The sequence below is a fragment of the Achroia grisella genome, unplaced genomic scaffold, assembly GCF_030625045.1.
Source record: "Achroia grisella isolate CSIRO2021 unplaced genomic scaffold, CSIRO_AGI_Agris_v1 utg402, whole genome shotgun sequence".
NCBI classification, from domain to species: Eukaryota; Metazoa; Arthropoda; class Insecta; order Lepidoptera; family Pyralidae; genus Achroia; species Achroia grisella.
This window is the reverse complement of record NW_026712841.1, coordinates 5,757,556-5,782,355: the sequence shown is the minus strand read 5'-3', so window position 1 is coordinate 5,782,355 and position 24,800 is coordinate 5,757,556. Positions and strand designations below refer to the sequence as shown.

At 35.8% G+C, this 24,800-nt stretch overlaps 1 protein-coding gene across 1 annotated transcript in view; it reads right to left on the bottom strand.

Annotated features, from left to right (window-relative positions):
- Positions 1 to 19,634, bottom strand: part of LOC131844325 (protein takeout-like) — a 44,706-nt gene extending 25,072 nt beyond the window's left edge. Inside the window, exons 1-2 of the mRNA XM_059193182.1 lie at positions 19,498 to 19,634; positions 13,568 to 13,659 (exon numbers count right to left, since the gene is read on the bottom strand). Coding sequence (XP_059049165.1) covers positions 13,568 to 13,659; positions 19,498 to 19,552 — 147 coding nt within the window. The 5' untranslated portion in view covers positions 19,553 to 19,634. The remainder of the gene's footprint in view (positions 1 to 13,567; positions 13,660 to 19,497) is intronic.
- Between the last annotated feature and the right edge of the window lie 5,166 nt (positions 19,635 to 24,800).

Sequence of the window (24,800 nt, the reverse complement as noted above, 5' to 3'; positions counted from 1 at the left end):
TGAATGGAAACGAAACCAGAAGTTACGCATCAGCAGACGCAATGTCAGCAAGCATTACTGAAACTAAGAATATTACAAACGAAACAGATGTTATAACTGGGCCGGCAGCAGAATCAGATTCACTGTTGTATAACAAGACTTTACCGGGTTCAAACGAAACATTGAATATTACAGAATTAGCTGCATCGCCGATAGCCATTACCGAAATTAAGAACATTACCACGGAACAAGACAATATTACAGGTTCAGAATCAACTTCCCACGCCTGGGCTTTCAGTGACATTGGGCCTGATTCGGAAACGAATGGAAAGAAAAACGAAACAGAAATCGCCGAAACTGACACAACAGTGAATATTTTCAATGAAACCAGAACGATTACTACTGAAAATGATGTTATAATTGAATCGTTATCTAATTTTACTTCGCCTGTTTCAAATGCAACCGGTAACTCGACTGGTGATTCGGCTGCACCTACTGCCGAATATATTGTGGAAACTCGAAAGTTTGTAACTGTAAACGAGACCATAACAGAATCAGCTGCGAGTGCAGCTACGCTCTCTTACAACAAAACGGGAAGCAACGATACCAATACAGATGAGACAATTACTTCATCCGCTGTATCCGACGGTAATGTCACCTTAACTATTACCAAAGTTATTGAAGAGGATACGTTCACAGAAGTATCGGCCGATGCGATTGCAGTAAGTGAAAGTAATTCGTCAAGTATTAATAACACGAAATCCATTATGCAAGCAGCATCTACATCAGGAACTGTTATCGCAACTGTTTATCACAATAGTACGAAAGAAACAGTAAGTGGATTTGAGGCAGTCGCCACTGCTACAACCAACGGTACCAACACTACGTCATCTGCCACAATAATCAACGCGGAATCTCCAATTGTTATTCAAGATACTTCCAGAGAATCCGTTCAATTCGTTTCCAAAAATAAGACTACTGACGGATCAATTACAGAATCTTCACATAAAAATGGTGACAATTCATCAATCGAAACAGTCGTAAATGAGAAAGAGGACACAAACAATACAGCAGAAGGAGGAAGTAGTGACTTGGATAATTCAAATGTGACATCTACTTCAACAGACAGCAATTATAAACCACATTCCACTAACGGCTCAGAATCATCAAACTCTACTCTGCAGTCATTCAATTCGACAAATGCTAATACGACAAAATCAGTAACAGGCAATGACACTTTCCATAACATGACATCGACACCTATTCCGTCTAAAGAAACAGACTTCGGTATACCTCAGAATAAATCCGAGTCAACTAATACAACTTTACCTTTAGATGAATCGAGGACTGACAATGTGACAGACCAAATCAATAATGATTCTAATCTAAATGACACACATTCAGATAGCAACTCGGCAAACAAATCAAATTCTACGACTACGGGAACTACGGAAGTTTCTGAAGCAACAAAGCCTCCAGACGATACTTACAGTAATACGAATACTACTAATACTAGTACTACCAACAGTTCCGATTCTGAATCAACTTCCGGTGCAGATGCTCATTCTAATGTACACAATTCATCCAATGAAACTGTCTCAAATAAGAAAGAGGACTCAAACAATACAGCAGATGGAGGAAATAGTGACTCGAGTAAGTCAGATGTGACATCTACTTCAACAGATGACATTTATTCTAACAGCTCAGAATCATCGAATTCTACTCTGCAGTCATTCAATTCGACAAATGCTAATACGACAAAATCAGTAACAGATAATGACACTTTCAATAGCACGACATCGACACCTATTCCATTTAAAGAAACTGATTTCGATGTACCTCAGAATAAATCCGAGTCAGCTAATACAACCTTACCTTTAGATGAATCGAGGAGTGACAATATGACAGACCAAATCAATAATGACTCTAATCTGAATGACACACATTCAGATAGCGACTCAGCGAATAAATCAAATTCTACGACTAAGGGAACTACAGAAGTTTCTGAAGCAACAAAGCCTCCAGACGATACTTACAGTAATACGAATACTACTAATACTAGTACTGCCAACAGTTCCGATTCTGAATCAACTTCCGGTGCAGATGCTCATTCTAATGTACACAATTCATCCAATGAAACTGTCTCAAATAAGAAAGAGGACTCAAACAATACAGCAGATGGAGGAAATAGTGACTCGAGTAAGTCAGATGTGACATCTACTTCAACAGATGACACTTATTCTAACGGCTCAGAATCATCGAATTCTACTCTGCAGTCATTCAATTCGACAAATGGTAACACAACAAAATCAGTAACAGGCAATGACACTTTCCATAACATGACATCGACACCTATTCCGTCTAAAGAAACAGACTTCGGTATACCTCAGAATAAATCCGAGTCAACTAATACAACCTTACCTTTAGATGAATCGAGGAGTGACAATATGACAGACCAAATCAATAATGACTCTAATCTGAATGACACACATTCAGATAACGACTCAGCGAATAAATCAAATTCTACGACTAAGAGAACTACAGAAATTCCTGAAGCATCAAAGGCCCCAGACGATACCCATGATAATACGAACACTACCAATAGTAGTACTATCAACAGTTCCGATTCTGAATCAACTTCCAGTGCAGATGCTCATTCTAACCTAGAAACCATACCTACAGTGAATGGAAACGAAACCAGAAGTTACGCATCAGCAGACGCAATGTCAGCAAGCATTACTGAAACTAAGAATATTACAAACGAAACAGATGTTATAACTGGGCCGGCTGCAGAATCAGATTCACTGTTGTATAACAAGACTTTACCGGGTTCAAACGAAACATTGAATATTACAGAATTAGCTGCATCGCCGATAGCCATTACCGAAATTAAGAACATTACCACGGAACAAGACAATATTACAGGTTCAGAATCAACTTCCCACGCCTGGGCTTTCAGTGACATTGGGCCTGATTCGGAAACGAATGGAAAGAAAAACGAAACAGAAATCGCCGAAACTGACACAACAGTGAATATTTTCAATGAAACCAGAACGATTACTACTGAAAATGATGTTATAATTGAATCGTTATCTAATTTTACTTCGCCTGTTTCAAATGCAACCGGTAACTCGACTGGTGATTCGGCTGCACCTACTGCCGAATATATTGTGGAAACTCGAAAGTTTGTAACTGTAAACGAGACCATAACAGAATCAGCTGCGAGTGCAGCTACGCTCTCTTACAACAAAACGGGAAGCAACGATACCAATACAGATGAGACAATTACTTCATCCGCTGTATCCGACGGTAATGTCACCTTAACTATTACCAAAGTTATTGAAGAGGATACGTTCACAGAAGTATCGGCCGATGCGATTGCAGTAAGTGAAAGTAATTCGTCAAGTATTAATAACACGAAATCCATTATGCAAGCAGCATCTACATCAGGAACTGTTATCGCAACTGTTTATCACAATAGTACGAAAGAAACAGTAAGTGGATTTGAGGCAGTCGCCACTGCTACAACCAACGGTACCAACACTACGTCATCTGCCACAATAATCAACGCGGAATCTCCAATTGTTATTCAAGATACTTCCAGAGAATCCGTTCAATTCGTTTCCAAAAATAAGACTACTGACGGATCAATTACAGAATCTTCACATAAAAATGGTGACAATTCATCAATCGAAACAGTCGTAAATGAGAAAGAGGACACAAACAATACAGCAGAAGGAGGAAGTAGTGACTTGGATAATTCAAATGTGACATCTACTTCAACAGACAGCAATTATAAACCACATTCCACTAACGGCTCAGAATCATCAAACTCTACTCTGCAGTCATTCAATTCGACAAATGCTAATACGACAAAATCAGTAACAGGCAATGACACTTTCCATAACATGACATCGACACCTATTCCGTCTAAAGAAACAGACTTCGGTATACCTCAGAATAAATCCGAGTCAACTAATACAACTTTACCTTTAGATGAATCGAGGACTGACAATGTGACAGACCAAATCAATAATGATTCTAATCTAAATGACACACATTCAGATAGCAACTCGGCAAACAAATCAAATTCTACGACTACGGGAACTACGGAAGTTTCTGAAGCAACAAAGCCTCCAGACGATACTTACAGTAATACGAATACTACTAATACTAGTACTACCAACAGTTCCGATTCTGAATCAACTTCCGGTGCAGATGCTCATTCTAATGTACACAATTCATCCAATGAAACTGTCTCAAATAAGAAAGAGGACTCAAACAATACAGCAGATGGAGGAAATAGTGACTCGAGTAAGTCAGATGTGACATCTACTTCAACAGATGACACTTATTCTAACGGCTCAGAATCATCGAATTCTACTCTGCAGTCATTCAATTCGACAAATGGTAACACAACAAAATCAGTAACAGGCAATGACACTTTCCATAACATGACATCGACACCTATTCCGTCTAAAGAAACAGACTTCGGTATACTTAAGAATAAATCCGAATCAACTAATACAACTTTACCTTTAGATGAAACGAGGAGTGACAATGTGACAGACCAAATCAATAATGATTCTAATCTGAATGACACACATTCAGATAGCGACTCAACGAACAAATCAAATTCTACGACTACGGGAACTACGGAAGTTTCTGAAGCAACAAAGCCTCCAGACGATACTTACAGTAATACGAATACTACTAATACTAGTACTGCCAACAGTTCCGATTCTGAATCAACTTCCGGTGCAGATGCTCATTCTAATGTACACAATTCATCCAATGAAACTGTCTCAAATAAGAAAGAGGACTCAAACAATACAGCAGATGGAGGAAATAGTGACTCGAGTAAGTCAGATGTGACATCTACTTCAACAGATGACACTTATTCTAACGGCTCAGAATCATCGAATTCTACTCTGCAGTCATTCAATTCGACAAATGGTAACACAACAAAATCAGTAACAGGCAATGACACTTTCCATAACATGACATCGACACTTATTCCGTCTAAAGAAACAGACTTCGGTATACCTCAGAATAAATCCGAGTCAACTAATACAACTTTACCTTTAGATGAATCGAGGACTGACAATGTGACAGACCAAATCAATAATGATTCTAATATAAATGACACATATTCAGATAGCAACTCGGCAAACAAATCAAATTCTACGACTACGGGAACTACGGAAGTTTCTGAAGCAACAAAGCCTCCAGACGATACTTACAGTAATACAAATACTACTAATACTAGTACTGCCAACAGTTCCGATTCTGAATCAACTTCCGGTGCAGATGCTCATTCTAATGTACACAATTCATCCAATGAAACTGTCTCAAATAAGAAAGAGGACTCAAACAATACAGCAGATGGAGGAAATAGTGACTCGAGTAAGTCAGATGTGACATCTACTTCAACAGATGACACTTATTCTAACGGCTCAGAATCATCGAATTCTACTCTGCAGTCATTCAATTCGACAAATGGTAACACAACAAAATCAGTAACAGGCAATGACACTTTCCATAACATGACATCGACACCTATTCCGTCTAAAGAAACAGACTTCGGTATACCTCAGAATAAATCCGAGTCAACTAATACAACCTTACCTTTAGATGAATCGAGGAGTGACAATATGACAGACCAAATCAATAATGACTCTAATCTGAATGACACACATTCAGATAGCGACTCAGCGAATAAATCAAATTCTACGACTAAGGGAACTACAGAAATTCCTGAAGCATCAAAGGCCCCAGACGATACCCATGATAATACGAACACTACCAATAGTAGTACTATCAACAGTTCCGATTCTGAATCAACTTCCAGTGCAGATGCTCATTCTAACCTAGAAACCATACCTACAGTGAATGGAAACGAAACCAGAAGTTACGCATCAGCAGACGCAATGTCAGCAAGCATTACTGAAACTAAGAATATTACAAACGAAACAGATGTTATAACTGGGCCGGCTGCAGAATCAGATTCACTGTTGTATAACAAGACTTTACCGGGTTCAAACGAAACATTGAATATTACAGAATTAGCTGCATCGCCGATAGCCATTACCGAAATTAAGAACATTACCACGGAACAAGACAATATTACAGGTTCAGAATCAACTTCCCACGCCTGGGCTTTCAGTGACATTGGGCCTGATTCGGAAACGAATGGAAAGAAAAACGAAACAGAAATCGCCGAAACTGACACAACAGTGAATATTTTCAATGAAACCAGAACGATTACTACTGAAAATGATGTTATAATTGAATCGTTATCTAATTTTACTTCGCCTGTTTCAAATGCAACCGGTAACTCGACTGGTGATTCGGCTGCACCTACTGCCGAATATATTGTGGAAACTCGAAAGTTTGTAACTGTAAACGAGACCATAACAGAATCAGCTGCGAGTGCAGCTACGCTCTCTTACAACAAAACGGGAAGCAACGATACCAATACAGATGGGACAATTACTTCATCCGCTGTATCCGACGGTAATGTCACCTTAACTATTACCAAAGTTATTGAAGAGGATACGTTCACAGAAGTATCGGCCGATGCGATTGCAGTAAGTGAAAGTAATTCGTCAAGTATTAATAACACGAAATCCATTATGCAAGCAGCATCTACATCAGGAACTGTTATCGCAACTGTTTATCACAATAGTACGAAAGAAACAGTAAGTGGATTTGAGGCAGTCGCCACTGCTACAACCAACGGTACCAACACTACGTCATCTGCCACAATAATCAACGCGGAATCTCCAATTGTTATTCAAGATACTTCCAGAGAATCCGTTCAATTCGTTTCCAAAAATAAGACTACTGACGGATCAATTACAGAATCTTCACATAAAAATGGTGACAATTCATCAATCGAAACAGTCGTAAATGAGAAAGAGGACACAAACAATACAGCAGAAGGAGGAAGTAGTGACTTGGATAATTCAAATGTGACATCTACTTCAACAGACAGCAATTATAAACCACATTCCACTAACGGCTCAGAATCATCAAACTCTACTCTGCAGTCATTCAATTCGACAAATGCTAATACGACAAAATCAGTAACAGGCAATGACACTTTCCATAACATGACATCGACACCTATTCCGTCTAAAGAAACAGACTTCGGTATACCTCAGAATAAATCCGAGTCAACTAATACAACTTTACCTTTAGATGAATCGAGGACTGACAATGTGACAGACCAAATCAATAATGATTCTAATCTAAATGACACACATTCAGATAGCAACTCGGCAAACAAATCAAATTCTACGACTACGGGAACTACGGAAGTTTCTGAAGCAACAAAGCCTCCAGACGATACTTACAGTAATACGAATACTACTAATACTAGTACTACCAACAGTTCCGATTCTGAATCAACTTCCGGTGCAGATGCTCATTCTAATGTACACAATTCATCCAATGAAACTGTCTCAAATAAGAAAGAGGACTCAAACAATACAGCAGATGGAGGAAATAGTGACTCGAGTAAGTCAGATGTGACATCTACTTCAACAGATGACATTTATTCTAACAGCTCAGAATCATCGAATTCTACTCTGCAGTCATTCAATTCGACAAATGCTAATACGACAAAATCAGTAACAGATAATGACACTTTCAATAGCACGACATCGACACCTATTCCATTTAAAGAAACTGATTTCGATGTACCTCAGAATAAATCCGAGTCAGCTAATACAACCTTACCTTTAGATGAATCGAGGAGTGACAATATGACAGACCAAATCAATAATGACTCTAATCTGAATGACACACATTCAGATAGCGACTCAGCGAATAAATCAAATTCTACGACTAAGGGAACTACAGAAGTTTCTGAAGCAACAAAGCCTCCAGACGATACTTACAGTAATACGAATACTACTAATACTAGTACTGCCAACAGTTCCGATTCTGAATCAACTTCCGGTGCAGATGCTCCTTCTAATGTACACAATTCATCCAATGAAACTGTCTCAAATAAGAAAGAGGACTCAAACAATACAGCAGATGGAGGAAATAGTGACTCGAGTAAGTCAGATGTGACATCTACTTCGACAGATGACACTTATTCTAACGGCTCAGAATCATCGAATTCTACTCTGCAGTCATTCAATTCGACAAATGGTAACACAACAAAATCAGTAACAGGCAATGACACTTTCCATAACATGACATCGACACCTATTCCGTCTAAAGAAACAGACTTCGGTATACCTCAGAATAAATCCGAGTCAACTAATACAACTTTACCTTTAGATGAATCGAGGACTGACAATGTGACAGACCAAATCAATAATGATTCTAATCTAAATGACACACATTCAGATAGCAACTCGGCAAACAAATCAAATTCTACGACTACGGGAACTACGGAAGTTTCTGAAGCAACAAAGCCTCCAGACGATACTTACAGTAATACGAATACTACTAATACTAGTACTGATAACAGTTCCGATTCTGAATCAACTTCCGGTGCAGATGCTCATTCTAATGTACACAATTCATCCAATGAAACTGTCTCAAATAAGACAGAGGACTCAAACAATACAGCAGATGGAGGAAATAGTGACTCGAGTAAGTCAGATGTGACATCTACTTCAACAGATGACACTTATTCTAACAGCTCAGAATCATCGAATTCTACTCTGCAGTCATTCAATTCAACAAATGCTAATACGACAAAATCAGTAACAGATAATGACACTTTCAATAGCACGACATCGACACCTATTCCATTTAAAGAAACTGATTTCGGTGTACCTCAGAATAAATCCGAGTCAACTAATACAACCTTACCTTTAGATGAATCGAGGAGTGACAATATGACAGACCAAATCAATAATGACTCTAATCTGAATGACACACATTTAGATAGCGACTCTGCGAATAAATCAAATTCTACGACTAAGGGAACTACAGAAATTCCTGAAGCAACAAAGGCCCCAGACGATACCCATGATAATACGAACACTACCAATAGTAGTACTATCAGCAGTTCCGATTCTGTATCAACTTCCAGTGCAGATGCTCATTCTAACCTAGAAACCATACCTACAGTGAATGGAAACGAAACCAGAAGTTACGCATCAGCAGACGCAATGGCAGCAAGCATTACTGAAACTATGAATATTACAAACGAAACAGATGTTATAACTGGGCCGGCTGCAGAATCAGATTCACTGTTGTACAACAAGACTTTACCGGGTTCAAACGAAACATTGAATATTACAGAATTAGCTGCATCGCCGATAGCCATTACCGAAATTAAGAACATTACCACGGAACAAGACAATATTACAGGTTCAGAATCAACTTCCCACGCCTGGGCTTTCAGTGACATTGGGCCTGATTCGAAAACGAATGGAAAGAAAAACGAAACAGAAATCGCCGAAACTGACACAACAGTGAATATTTTCAATGAAACCAGAACGATTACTACTGAAAATGATGTTATAATTGAATCGTTATCTAATTTTACTTCGCCTGTTTCAAATGCAACCGGTAACTCGACTGGTGATTCGGCTGCACCTACTGCCGAATATATTGTGGAAACTCGAAAGTTTGTAACTGTAAACGAGACCATAACAGAATCAGCTGCGAGTGCAGCTACGCTCTCTTACAACAAAACGGGAAGCAACGATACCAATACAGATGGGACAATTACTTCATCCGCTGTATCCGACGGTAATGTCACCTTAACTATTACCAAAGTTATTGAAGAGGATACGTTCACAGAAGTATCGGCCGATGCGATTGCAGTAAGTGAAAGTAATTCGTCAAGTATTAATAACACGAAATCCATTATACAAGCAGCATCTACATCAGGAACTGTTATCGCAACTGTTTATCACAATAGTACGAAAGAAACAGTAAGTGGATTTGAGGCAGTCGCCACTGCTACAACCAACGGTACCAACACTACGTCATCTGCCACAATAATCAACGCGGAATCTCCAATTGTTATTCAAGATACTTCCAGAGAATCCGTTCAATTCGTTTCCAAAAATAAGACTACTGACGGATCAATTACAGAATCTTCACATAAAAATGATGACAATTCATCAATCGAAACAATCGTAAATGAGAAAGAGGACACAAACAATACAGCAGAAGGAGGAAGTAGTGACTTGGATAATTCAAATGTGACATCTACTTCAACAGACAGCAATTATAAACCACATTCCACTAACGGCTCAGAATCATCAAACTCTACTCTGCAGTCATTCAGTTCGACAAATGGTAACACAACAAAATCAGTAACAGGCAATGACACTTTCCATAACACGACATCGACACCTATTCCATCTAAAGAAGCAGACTTCGGTATACCTCAGAATAAATCCGAGTCAACTAATACAACTTTGCCTTTAGATGAAACGAGGAGTGACAATGTGACAGACCAAATCAATAATGATTCTAATCTGAATGACACACATTCAGATAGCGACTCAACGAACAAATCAAATTCTACGACTACGGGAACTACGGAAGTTTCTGAAGCAACAAAGCCTCCAGACGATACTTACAGTAATACGAATACTACTAATACTAGTACTGCCAACAGTTCCGATTCTGAATCAACTTCCGGTGAAGATGCTCATTCTAATGTACACAATTCATCCAATGAAACTGTCTCAAATAAGAAAGAGGACTCAAACAATACAGCAGATGGAGGAAATAGTGACTCGAGTAAGTCAGATGTGACATCTACTTCAACAGATGACACTTATTCTAACGGCTCAGAATCATCGAATTCTACTCTGCAGTCATTCAATTCGACAACTGGTAACACAACAAAATCAGTAACAGGCAATGACACTTTCCATAACATGACATCGACACCTATTCCGTCTAAAGAAACAGACTTCGGTATACCTCAGAATAAATCCGAGTCAACTAATACAACCTTACCTTTAGATGAATCGAGGAGTGACAATATGACAGACCAAATCAATAATGACTCTAATCTGAATGACACACATTCAGATAGCGACTCAGCGAATAAATCAAATTCTGCGACTAAGGGAACTACAGAAATTCCTGAAGCAACAAAGGCCCCAGACGACACCCATGATAATACGAACACTACCAATAGTAGTACTATCAACAGTTCCGATTCTGAATCAACTTCCAGTGCAGATGCTCATTCTAACCTAGAAACCATACCTACAGTGAATGGAAACGAAACCAGAAGTTACGCATCAGCAGACGCAATGGCAGCAAGCATTACTGAAACTAAGAATATTACAAACGAAACAGATGTTATAACTGGGCCGGCTGCAGAATCAGATTCACTGTTGTACAACAAGACTTTACCGGGTTCAAACGAAACATTGAATATTACAGAATTAGCTGCATCGCCGATAGCCATTACCGAAATTAAGAACATTACCACGGAACAAGACAATATTACAGGTTCAGAATCAACTTCCCACGCCTGGGCTTTCAGTGACATTGGGCCTGATTCGGAAACGAATGGAAAGAAAAACGAAACAGAAATCGCCGAAACTGACACAACAGTGAATATTTTCAATGAAACCAGAACGATTACTATTGAAAATGATGTTATAATTGAATCGTTATCTAATGTTACTTCGCCTGTTTCAAATGCAACCGGTAACTCGACTGGTGATTCGGCTGCACCTACTGCCGAATATATTGTAGAAACTCGAAAGTTTATAACTATAAACGAGACCATAACAGAATCAGCTGCGAATGCAGCTACGCTCTCTTACAATAAAACGGGAAGCAACGATACCAATACAGATGAGACAATTACTTCATCCGCTGTATCCGACGGTAATGTCACCTTAACTGTTACCAAAATTATTGAAGAGGATACGTTCACAGAAGTATCGACCGATGCGATTGCAGTAAGTGAAAGTAATTCGTCAAATATTAATAACACGAAATCCATTATGCAAGCAGCATCTACATCAGGAACTGTTATCGCAACTGTTTATCACAATAGTACAAAAGAAACAGTAAGTGGATTTGAGGCAATCGCCACTGCTACAACCAACGGTACCAACACTACGTCATTTGCCACAATAATCAATACGGAATCCCCAATTATTATTGAAGATACCTCTAGAGAATCTGTTCAATTCGTTTCCGAAAATAAGACTACCGACGGACCATCTACAGAATCTTCATATTCAAATGTAGATGAAACTGATAAGTCAACAATACTTTTTCCAGTTCCTCATAATTCAGTTAAGAATCAGTCTAAGACAGGTTCGCAACTGGTGACCCAAACAAATGCAGTTCACAAAATAAATCAAACTGCAGAAGTTACCTAAGTAATAGTGATTTACAGCATTCAGAAGTATTTTATACCGAATCCTAATAGTTAACAAACCTTATGGTTCCCAAAATCAAATTCAAAATTCATATTCTTTATTTGCGAAGTAACACATTTAAATCTTTGAAGTATTACTTGTATTGGAAAATTGAAATAATACTCGTACGCATTTTTTCTGTGTTTAGAACACATTTAGACTAATTTTATCCGGAGAATTTCCTCAAATTATTCTTCTGAATCTCATTGTAGATGCAACATCTCTACGATATGCAGTTATTACTGTCAGTAAGTTTGCAATCTTATTGTTATAATTAATATATGTATGTAAAGCGTAGGGTTTGTAATTTTTTCCTACAAATGCAATCTATATGAGATTTTCAAGTCATATTATTTATATTGTCTGTATAGGAGTATACTCAATTTTTTTTCCCATTAGTCTCTTGTATTGTTTTTATATTAAATTAAAATTGTTAGTCTCTTGTTTTTTTATTTGCCATATAGGCATGCAGTGGATTCTAAACTGTACCTTGAATTATGGCGCTGTGGCTGGTTTCTTTATTGTTATATATATTTACACCAATTAAAAATGTTTTCGAAGTAAAAGAAAAATGGTTTTTCGTAAAATACTTAAGTTACTTGCTAAGTGCTTCTTTGGAATATGATATAGAAACTTAGTTCCTATTACATAGCTTAGTTCACATACTTAAGTTAATATTAAACCTAAATTTATCAACTTCGTATATTTTAGCGATCTAAGCCTTCTGTATAGTCCCGCTGATAGGCATTTTTGCTACCACGTGTCATCTAGCTGATGAAATTCTTTAAATGATAGTGAATACCCAGATTTTTTTATTTAATTGGAATAACAAACAAGCTAACTACTAACCTGATGGTAAGCGGTAACCATCGCACATGAACAGCACTACAGACAATACATTATCAAGTGACACCTGTGATAATCATGATAATCATGCGTTACCAGTTCCAAAGGATTAAGACGTCGTGCGCTTATCCTGTAATTTCACTGCCCAATCTGCACCTAACCGAAACACAGCTTACAATACAACCTGCTTGGCAGCTCAAATAGGTAAGACAGGTAGTTTACTGTCTACCTCTGGTAAACTGAGTGCTTTAGAAGAAGTAAAAGGGACACAGGCTACAATAGCTTTATACTTATAGTATATTATACTTTATACTATATTTATATTATTTTTTTATACTATTTATAGACTTAATTATATCTACCTCTATCATCTTAGGTCGCAGTTCTTCCACTGAGTTAATGATGCACTTGTCAACGTTTGGGTCATTACGCTGACAAACTTTGATGTATGGCGCTAAAACAAATAAATTTTAATAATTAGTTAAATACAAAGAAAGGATGACACATATTGAATAATGGGAATATAATCTGGTTGCGATAAAAACATTACGTATTCTCGACAACTGGATAGCATTCGCTTTTTGTATTAATATGCGGGATTACTTATAAGCGATATCCAACACTGAAAGTTAGTGATAGTATACTTAATTATGAAATCTTTAATGCATAAATCTACTAATATTATAAAGAGAACACATTTAGTTATAAGGGAAGTAAACTCCGTAAATATTGCACCAATTTGAGAAATTCTTTTACTGTTTGAATGTGTTTTATTTCTATGGCGGAAAAGCCATCATTGTACTCAACGATACTAGAGTAATAAAACGACCCGGCCGACAACAATACTACAAGATTAGAATTTATAATGAGTATGATTGTTTCAAATTACTCCACTGTGTCACCCGGATGAAACTGAGATATTTTTAATTCAATCAGCACCCATGATATTTGTAGATAACAGTGGCGATCTGGACTCGTATGCTCTTTATTACCCTTTTAGCTGTTAAACGTTTTGTTTGGTCAATACAAGAACTGCCACTATTGCAGTCAATTTTGTAAATTCCTGCAGCTACGTACAGTAGCGTATCTTTTCGACATCGTAAATTGTTCGTTACTTTTGAGGGCGGATAATGTGCAATCTTGATTGAGTATTTATTCAATACTGGTTCAATTTTGTCCGTTATTCCTCTTAAGTTCGTCATATACGCTACTTGTCCGTTCACCTCCTGTTTCTTAGCTATTGTTACGCGCCTATATTGCCTTTGAATTACGTACGCATTTCTATATTACTAGTATAGTTTAGGATAGTTTGCCTACTACACATTCAGGGTCACAGAAATGTTATGCTCATGTTTAAGAAAGTGATAACTACAGATGTCACGCATCCGCGAAATCACCATCAAGATGTGATGAAGCCTGAAGCTATTATTGTTCGATTTCCGATATACTGTATACTATATATAACCGAGCCATCAGATCTCACCATAACAAGTATGTCCAGAAAGACCAGTGACCCATCTTTATCCATTTCTACTATAAATTTAGTTATTACATTTATAAAGTTTAGGTATTTTAAATGTGAAGAAAATATTATCTACATATCTTTTCAACAGATTTCTAAAAGAATGTGTACCTTTGTCTCAATGCAACAATACAATCCATACAAATATTACTGAACCTAGTCCAAACGTCGAAGAGGTAAATAAATATCTTTATTTACTTAAGATCGCTGGAAGGCATTGGATGCGAGCAGCGCAGGACCGATCGTCGTGGAGATCTTTGGGGGAGGCCTATGTCCAGCAGTGGACGTCTTCCGAGCTGCGATGATGATGACTTAAAATTGTTAGAGTTGCGACTCTATTAAGTATATTAATAATACTGTTTTAATTTTGATGCGGTCATTATTTATAGATATAATTAGTAAAGATTTCGGGATCTGATTCTGCCGAAGCGATCATGGCGGTTGAAACTTTTACTAATTATACGTACGTATATAAATATACATATATTAATAATGTGTATTAAACGCTTAAGTTTAAAAATATCAGTATTAGGGTTTATACAATTTTAAAGAATTCTACTTGCTAATCCTGTTGTAGCCGTTTCAAACAGGTCCCGCAAGTGTGCGAACGTATATTATGTCATAGCATTATAACAATGCGCCGGTATAAACAATACACACGCCACTTTTCTTACTGAAAACACATTAAATTTATTAATTTTCTTGAGAACAGTAATTTCTGCTTAATATAAACATATTTATTGATGAATCATCACTACATAGTATAAAACAAAGTCACTGTCGCTGTCTGTCCGTCCCTATGTATGCTTAAATCTTTAAAACTACGCATCGGATTTTGAAATGTTTTTTAATAGGTAGAATTATTCAAGAGGAAGGTTTATATGTACATGTACACCCGTGCGAAGCCGGGATGGGTAGCTAGTTATTAAGTAGCTGTTTTAAATCACCCTACCAGCTATATTTAGAACTAGATTCTGCTACGACTTCTTCTGTGAAGCCGTAATTAACCCCGGTTAATTTGGCCCGCCGGGGTACATTGGCTACTTTATCCCGATAAAGTAGCCAATGTACCCCGTGAATGTACTATTCTACTGAATGTACTGTCCTTTAGCATCATAATTTTTAGTGAGGGATTCGGACGGTTCGTCTTAACAAAAGGATAAAAATATTAGATACCCTATGTACAACATAAATTTTTAAATTTGACAAATCAAATAAATACTATTTATTCTATATTTAAAAAACTGACAGATAGGAAAATGAGTATAAAACTATTATAAATGATTACTACATATTAAATTAGTATTTTAAAACAAAATAAATAGAATATATGTTGAGAGAATAAACTTTGTGTATAAATACATCTATAAATATTGAAAGTCATAATTTTTAATTTGAACACAAGTAAAACTGTCGTCCAATTAATAAAATCAATGGCCAAACACTGACCTCAGCGTTCTTTCATAGTAATAATTGTGAGATCATAATATGCAACCAAGCCTGGCACTCTAATAGTCCTTGACTTATACTCGAAAGTTCTCTCCATTCAACTAATTACTCAATGGATATCATAATTTATTTATGAACAATATTTTCTACATTTATGTAATAACTAGTGACCCGCACCGGCTTCGCACGGGTGCATTACAAATCATTGAATTTCTCGACTTTTCTCTACTATAATTTGCATATATTATACATATAAACCTTCCTCTTGAATCACTCTATCTATTGCTGCAAACTGCATTAAAAGTTGTTGCGTAGTTTAAAACATCTAATCATACAGACAGCGGCCGTTATATTATTTTACGTTACACTAGCTGTCTTTGCGATTTCACCCGCATGAAATTTATGGCTTATATGTTATTCTGATGTATAAGCTATATTACTGTAAAATTGAAACAAAATCCATTCAGCAATTATAACGTGTAGGTTAGGTTATGAATGTTTGAAAGAGTACTCAGTAAGTAACTGAGTACTCTTTCAAACATTCATTCTTTCCATCCATCCATACACACAAAACTTTTAGCATTTATAATATTAGTAAGAACGAATTTACGGAAAATTGTCACAAAGAATTTCCTGTTATATTATTTCTTAGCAAGCTTAGAGCACTTGCATTTAATGTCATTTTAACAGAAGGATGTATATATAACCTAATTTTCCCATTAAAACTTACATCTAGAAGATAGCGTTTTTTTTATAAATACGGGTCTAAAAATTTTGATGTTAGTTGGAAGATGGAATGAAGTCACTACCTTACAATGTGATCAAAATGTCTAATATAATTTACCACATTAATTTATTTTGCATGTCACGTTCTGGGGAAGAGTCTAATCACTATTATATCTATCGGTAGCCTCAGTAATCTAGTTTAGCATATCGCTTTACTTCCGATAGTCGCCAGTTCGATTCATCGCAAACATCTATATTCATGGGTATGATTGTTTGTATCGGTCTGCGTGTTTTCTATATATATTATCGTATGTATTTAATAACAAAAATCGAAGTATTTACATCAATTGTATAGTAATCATAACAGAACTCTACTTAGCCTGAGACTAAATGGCGCTGTCGGAATTATCTAAGGTTATAATTATTATAATGTAAACCAATTTTATAATGAAATAAAGATATTTATATTTTGTTCAGTACTCTTATATTTTAATCTTTTATATATGTTTATTCCTATAATACTGGTATGGATATTAAAATCAATATCTCATAAGAACTAGATATAATTTGAAAAAGATAACGCTGGATTCATACATATATATATACCCAGCGAAATATGGGTATATCAAGTGTTATCTTTGCCAACATGTCGAATTAGTAATTCTATCTACCCCATCTGATTAAGAGTCGTATACGGTGTATTTTATTATTATTATTATATTTCGGAATGAACCGGTGGCCCCTTAAAACCGGCACAGCTTACTTCACATATGTGTTTATTATAAGTGAACACAGCATCAGCGAGTATCGCAATCCTTTAGTTCTGCAATACTGGCTCAACGCAATCGCCGGCCCGCCATATTGAGCGACTCACAGATAAAGTGGCCTATAAGAAAAACATTTAAAATAAGTACGCCAATTAACTATAATTGTCACCAAAATCTTATTTGACATGTGATGAAAGTATAAATGTATTTTACAATAAAAATTACAGCTTGATGACAATGTTAAAACGACTCTATATAAAAAAAAGTATTATTAAGGCAGTTTATAAATATCGTATATCATAGTACAGGTACATACATATCAAAATATAAGTATGTATAATAAATTAAAAATATTTTCTATTTTCAAGTCAAGTTAGCAAAATAAGGAATATACGGACTTGAGTGTCATCAAAATAAAAGGAAATATAGTCGGGTCTTTTTTAATCTTAAAAGACAAAAATTTGTGAATATATTGTAACTATTTGAAACTTTTATTTAGATACATGAAAAAGTTTATATAAACTCAATGTGTTTGCTCTGGTATTGCTATATTATTTCACTATTATTGAACCACAATACAATAACTGTACCACCGCACCAAACCATTACATAATAATAAAAAAACCAATGATTCAAATGGTTAAATTTAATACAATAGAGAAAATATACTAATAGAAATAACCCGAAAATATGTCCCTTATTTTAATTATGTATTTTGAGCCTAATTATACTTTAATATAATTATAAATATACTTTAATATTGTTATAATTTATTACAAGTGTAACTTCTAATTACAGCACAATACTCAACCGTGTTAATATCGATCATGGAAAACTTAATCAGTATTATCAAAGCCGTATACATTCTATTGATTTTCAGGAAAGGTTGTAGATTACAATTCCTATGTTCAGTAAAATAATACCAAACATATTTAAAACAAAACAAAATAATATTACTTCTGACAGATCTCTATTTCTGATTAATAATTAAAATAGAGAAACAATGTCATGTCTGATAGAGATCAGTGGAAGAGGACTTACTCATATTGTGACAAGGATAATATAGTTTCTGAGGACGTAAATTGGCCACTGTAATGATTCTTAATTGCAGTGAATCAAATCATCGACTGTTTTTTCGATAATCCGTGAAATATATCGATTTAGTTTAGTTCTAAACTCGTCAACTAATTTTTCAGCAGATCGTAATAATCACATTTTACACCGACCGTGACCGTAATAACTATATAGCTTTATGTATAAATATTTTTTACCAAAACCGTTATTTTAATTTATCTAGTAAGATATCGACACAAAATCTTAAAATAACGTTTGAACATAAAACACTCAAAAAAATATCGTTTTGGTAATATTAATTCTAAATGACTGAATTAATTCATGAAATAGGACGGTTTACATAAACCATCTATACTGCACTGTGGCGGTTTTGTAACGTGTGGATGTAAACCTTAACTATTGCTAAAAACAATCATCTAAATAGTCGATTAGAATAGCTAAGACATACAATCAAAATCAAAAATTATTTATTCTTGTAGGACATTTTAGTCGCTCATGAACGTCAAGTTTTTTGTATTAATATTTTTTCCCTATCTTCCAGTCCAGTATACAGATTCATTTGAGAAGAACAGCAAGAAATTCGGCGGAATTTCTGTTTTTTAAAGCCAGTAAATAAGTATACAATATACGTATATAAGTCTATGTCTAACAATAATGACATATAATCTATCCATAATCATTACATCCATACAAAAACGAATAGACTAGTCTCTGAAAGCCAGTAGTTATTGCAAATAGTTCTTTTAACACTTACGCAGGTCTGCGGTCACGATGCTTAGCAAGTACAGTACCACAGCTGTTGTCAACATTTCGATCGGTTGCACAACGTAACACGACCGACGAACGAGTTACTAGGTACGCGGTGGTATCGGCTAGCCGAGTCGCGATGCAGGCCGGCACTGCGTATGCGCACACCATCCACCACCCACCACCAGTGGAGCGTAAACCGGTAAGGACACGAGAATGTCCATCAGCCCTATACTGTTTGGCGAATATTTCGCGTGTGAGCTAGGGATGTGAAAAATAAACGATCATAGAGAAAATAAAAAATCAATTTTAATATTCAAATTAATCCATATTTTTTCATTCTTATGGCCAGAAAAAACTTTCTAAGATACTACTTAATAAATACAAGGACTCAAACAGGTTAATGGGCTCATAAATTAGAGTTATGGACTAATAATCGTTTATATAAAAACCCACAATACTATTCAATAAATGAATCATTCAATATTTAATCGATTATTATTCTAACGAAAATAATAGATCAATTAATATTCGATTTTTAAACATAATGACACATCCCTAGTGTGAACTACTGTAAATTTGCCGTATGACAGCAATTAAGATTGCTTCATAACGCAATATGAAAAAGCCGATAGCTGTGTGAGCGGCGCTGTTAATTGACCAAATTATTATTTATAGGTGAACTGTTTATTACATAGATATTAATGTAATGATGCTCACTGAGATCCCGCGCTCTATTCAGAATCTATTGAATTGAACCTAGAAACTTAGAAATGTATATTTGAATACGTAATATCTACATTTGAATTGATATGAACTGCGAAGATAATAATTTGAAGGAAATATAATAATATGAGAATACTACCGAAGACAATGGCTGTATGAGATGAATCCTTTTGCTTTTCATTGTGACGGGAAACACGGAACAAAAAAAAGATTCACCTATTATCACGCCGCTCGTCATTGCTTTCGAGTTTACTCCCGAATGTTTTTTTTTGAATGGATGACTATTTATTTATTTATTTATTTCAGGCTACTAGGCCCATATTATAAATACCTTATAAACTAACATGCATATGAAATAATACAAAATTAATGTGAAATACTTCACCTGCCTGCGTTGTCGTTATATGCTGTAGGGCTCCATGTGATGGATAGTAGGTGTATTATGTCTAGAGATGGCAGATTTGATGGCGAATTCACTAGGAATTAGGTTTATTTATTAAGCCACCTAGATGGTCGACCTGATATTGTACATATCTGGCAATGGAGCTACTAGTCATGTTTCCTTCCCCCATTTATGTGCGTATATCGGCGAATGTAATTCACATTGCCCAGTGCAAAGATCTTCACGCAATCACTCAGATTCTAAAATCATTTACCGACGTTAATTTTAAATTACAGCAGTTACTTTTCAAAAAGCTCTTTTATAATTGTAAACAAATCTTTTTCTAAAAAACTTTTTCTCCTACATAAACTGTAACCATGCCTATAGGTATAATATTATTTAGTACAATTCACACAGCGCCATGTAGCCCAAGCTAAGATGAGCCTATGTTATGGGTACTAAACGATTGATTATAAAGATATTTTTTTTAGTAAATATAAACATAATATGCATTAAAACACTCAGACAAACACACAAACAATCATACTCGTGAATATAAATACAAATGTTTATACCGTGCGAGGAGTCTAACCCGCTACCATCGGAAGTAAAGCGATGTATTACCGTTAGACCACCGTAGCCGTATATGAACAGCACCAAGTGTTTGAGGTAGGTAAAGTTCGTTTACGTGGAACTTCTGTCTCACCTGTCTTAGCACCGAAGCTTTTGCTTTGAAAAGTGTGTTTCAGTTGTTGAGTAGTAACATAAGGCAATAAAATAATAGAATAAGGCATAGCATCTTAGTACTCCAGAATGGCAACGCATGAGAGATACACTGTAAAGTTCTAAGTCATAATCTTTGCTATTAGGATTTTAACGTTGAATCAATTTTATTAGAAACTAGCTGTTACCCGACTTCGCCAGCGTGAAAGTCAATATTTTTGTAATCATTTTTTTTATATTCTCAAAAACTAGCCTACAGCGCAAGTGTAAGTCCCATCAAAATCGGTTCAAAATATATTTAAATTATTTTTTGATGTAAGCACTGTATATAACTGATTTGTATTCATCCTCATCCTGTCATTATCCACTAATGCACCGTCATCGTATACCGTTAGTGTCGGCAGAGAGCACGGAGGGTGGGTACGGAGTGGTCCCCGTAGTCCACACTCGAAGGCGCCTCTGTCATAGAGAACGCCGCCGGCGTGGGGACGAATCTTATGCTCCCGTGTGTCCGGCGGTTTAATCGAGGTGTGTAGAAACACCGGGGGGTTTTGGTGGATAAAAGTCCCACATTATCCGTCCGCACCCGCTCATAAAAGTTCTGTTTAGAACATTTCCCCTCTAAAAAAAGAGGCACTTCCTATAATATATACGACAGGAATATTCCCTAATCATTAACTTTAAAATATTATATTCTTACTCGTGTTAAAACGTTTACTAATTGAACCTGCCCTCTCGGAACCATAGACATTTAGCGTCCGGTCTATTGCGATACACGTACGCTCTACCACTATTTTCCGCTTTCCGGGATGTTAGCAAAATGCCACGTGACTCCAAGTTGCAACGTGTCCGGGCGTTTTTAATCAATTACGCATAATTATTTTGATTTACTTTAAACGATTAAGACTTCCGACCGAGCATTAGTTTCAGTACTATTTTTTTGTTTAACTGGACTGGCAAACAGTTGACGATCCATCTGATGTATATAGTAAATGAACCCTATTTATAATACATACATAAACAGTATCACAAAATATGTATTTATAGTAGATAGATAGACAAAATAAAGGTAGATAAACAAAACTTTGTTATGACTATTCAAAAGTGTTTAATTAAGTTTATTTGAATAAATTATATTCTATTTCATCTACATTGCGCAGAGTATATTTGAAGCCAACGTAAAAATGAACGAGCAGGCGTCTCTTACATAAATTTGCTTTGTTACCTATATTTTCATCATATTATTCATAATACAATTGTGTTTTATTGTATTACTAGCTGTGCCCGCGACTTCGTCCGCGTGGAATAGTGACCATAACCAAATAAAAGAATATATTTAGTTACATTATAACCCAAAAAAGTTTTATCGTTCTACTTTAAATTTTGTCTAAATTATACTAATTTTTGTTCAATAAACATAACATTAATTAATTTTTAGTGACGTTTCCAAGTGTTTTAAATCCACAGATAATTTATTATATGCTTTTACAACTTTGTAACGTGGACAGTGCTCCACTAACGTAAAACTACGAAACAAGTTACCGCTAACGTCTCTTCACATTGTATTCTACAGCATCAGACTCTTTTCCCCAGTTTAATTTTTAATTAGGTGCATCTTTTCTCCAGTAGAAGTTCTAATAAATACAGACTAGGTATGGTTAAAATTTCTAGCTTGTCAAAATATATTTTGCAGGTTTCAGTGTTTTTTTATTTTTTTATTGCGGTTTCTGGGCTCTTTTCAGGTTCTCAGACCTGAGACACTGCGACTTACATATATATTAGATACGCACCCATCAGAGACAAGAATTGAAGAATATTCTTAGGTGAGATGGTTTTTATCTCTTCAGGATAGAGTATAAATTTTCCAAAGGAGAGATTTCGTTTATGCATGAGTGGGCCACAACCACATAAGATTCAGTTACTAGAAATACAAATACATATATATATATATGGATTTTTTTATGTGGGCTACAATCGACCTTAAGAATTTCGTTCAAAATTTGGGTTTATAACTAGTAGGCCACTGAATAAGTAGTATGTAGTACTTAGTAACTATTACCTCGTCTGTGTAGGACTAGTGAAATTCCCACACTTTTGCCCTATAAAACATAATATGGATGGATAAATATCCGAAATAAATGAAATAATAATAATAATAATTTAAAAGTTTTCCATGTCAACTGACCACACGGCAACGTGCATTACTAAAATATTGCGAAAATATTACAACTGTAATCGACGTAGTTATTTATAGTCCGCAACGTCGCAACCTTATGTTGATTAAACAATTACGATTATATTACAGAATGCAGCTTCATATGTTACTAGCTGTCCCAAACATTGTTTTGCCATATAAATTAATAACGCTATAAAAAATAGGAGTTGGTGATAGAAGGGTGAAAATTTAGGGTTGTATGTATTTTTTAATGACACATAATATAAAAATATAAATAAAAAAAATTTAACAAAAAAGAAAAAATAATGTTAGGAGTAGACAACTCTTATCACTTAGGGATATGAAAAATAGATAGTAGCCGAGTCTCAGACCTACTGAATATGCATGTAAAATTTCATAAAAATCGGTCAAGCCGTTTCAGAGGAGTATGGAAACTAACATTGTGACACGAGAATTTTATATATAAGATTAGCTGTACCTGCGACTTCGTCCGTATAAAACAGTGACCTTGACCTTAAATTACAGAATTACATACAACTCAAACAGCCTAAAAAATAAAGATGACAATTCTTCCATACAATCTTGCATCTCCCCTTTCAAACCCTTACCACCCTTTTTTCTCATCAAAAATTAGCCTATGTTCTTTCTCAGCGTCTAGCTATCTGCGTACCAAATTTCATTTAAATCGGTTCAGTTGTTTTGGCGTGAAAGCGAGACAGATAGACAGAGTTACTTTCATATTTATAATTTTGATAAGGTTAGACATATGGTATTTGACAATGACTGTTATATTTAGGAACTTAAAATTTTGGAGATTTGATATTGATGGTCATGGTAGCTTGCACGCTGTTGAAAGGAGGTAAGGATTTTTTATTATACTAGGTTGTAAACAAGATTACGGCCCATCTGAAGGTAAACGGTTACCTTAGCCTATGGACGACTGAAACACCAGGGGTGTCACGTGCGAGTTGCTGACCCTTAAGAAACCTTATATACCCTTCGTGAAAAACCCAATGCTATAATCTCTGAAGAGAACCTCGGTAGGTAGTTCATTCCACAATCTAAAAGTACGTGGGAGGAAGCTTCTCTAAAACCGCACTGTCCGAGACCAGTTAGGTTCCAGCGTGTGGGAATTAATTCCCTTTCTGAAATGAATAAAGTGGACTACGGACTACATTTCATTTGACGTCCTCGGTAGTCTAGAGAATGCACACTTACTTCCAATAGTTGTAGGTTCGATTTCACATGGTACAAAACAAACATTTATATTCATAAGTATGATTGTTTGTACCAGCTGGGTGTT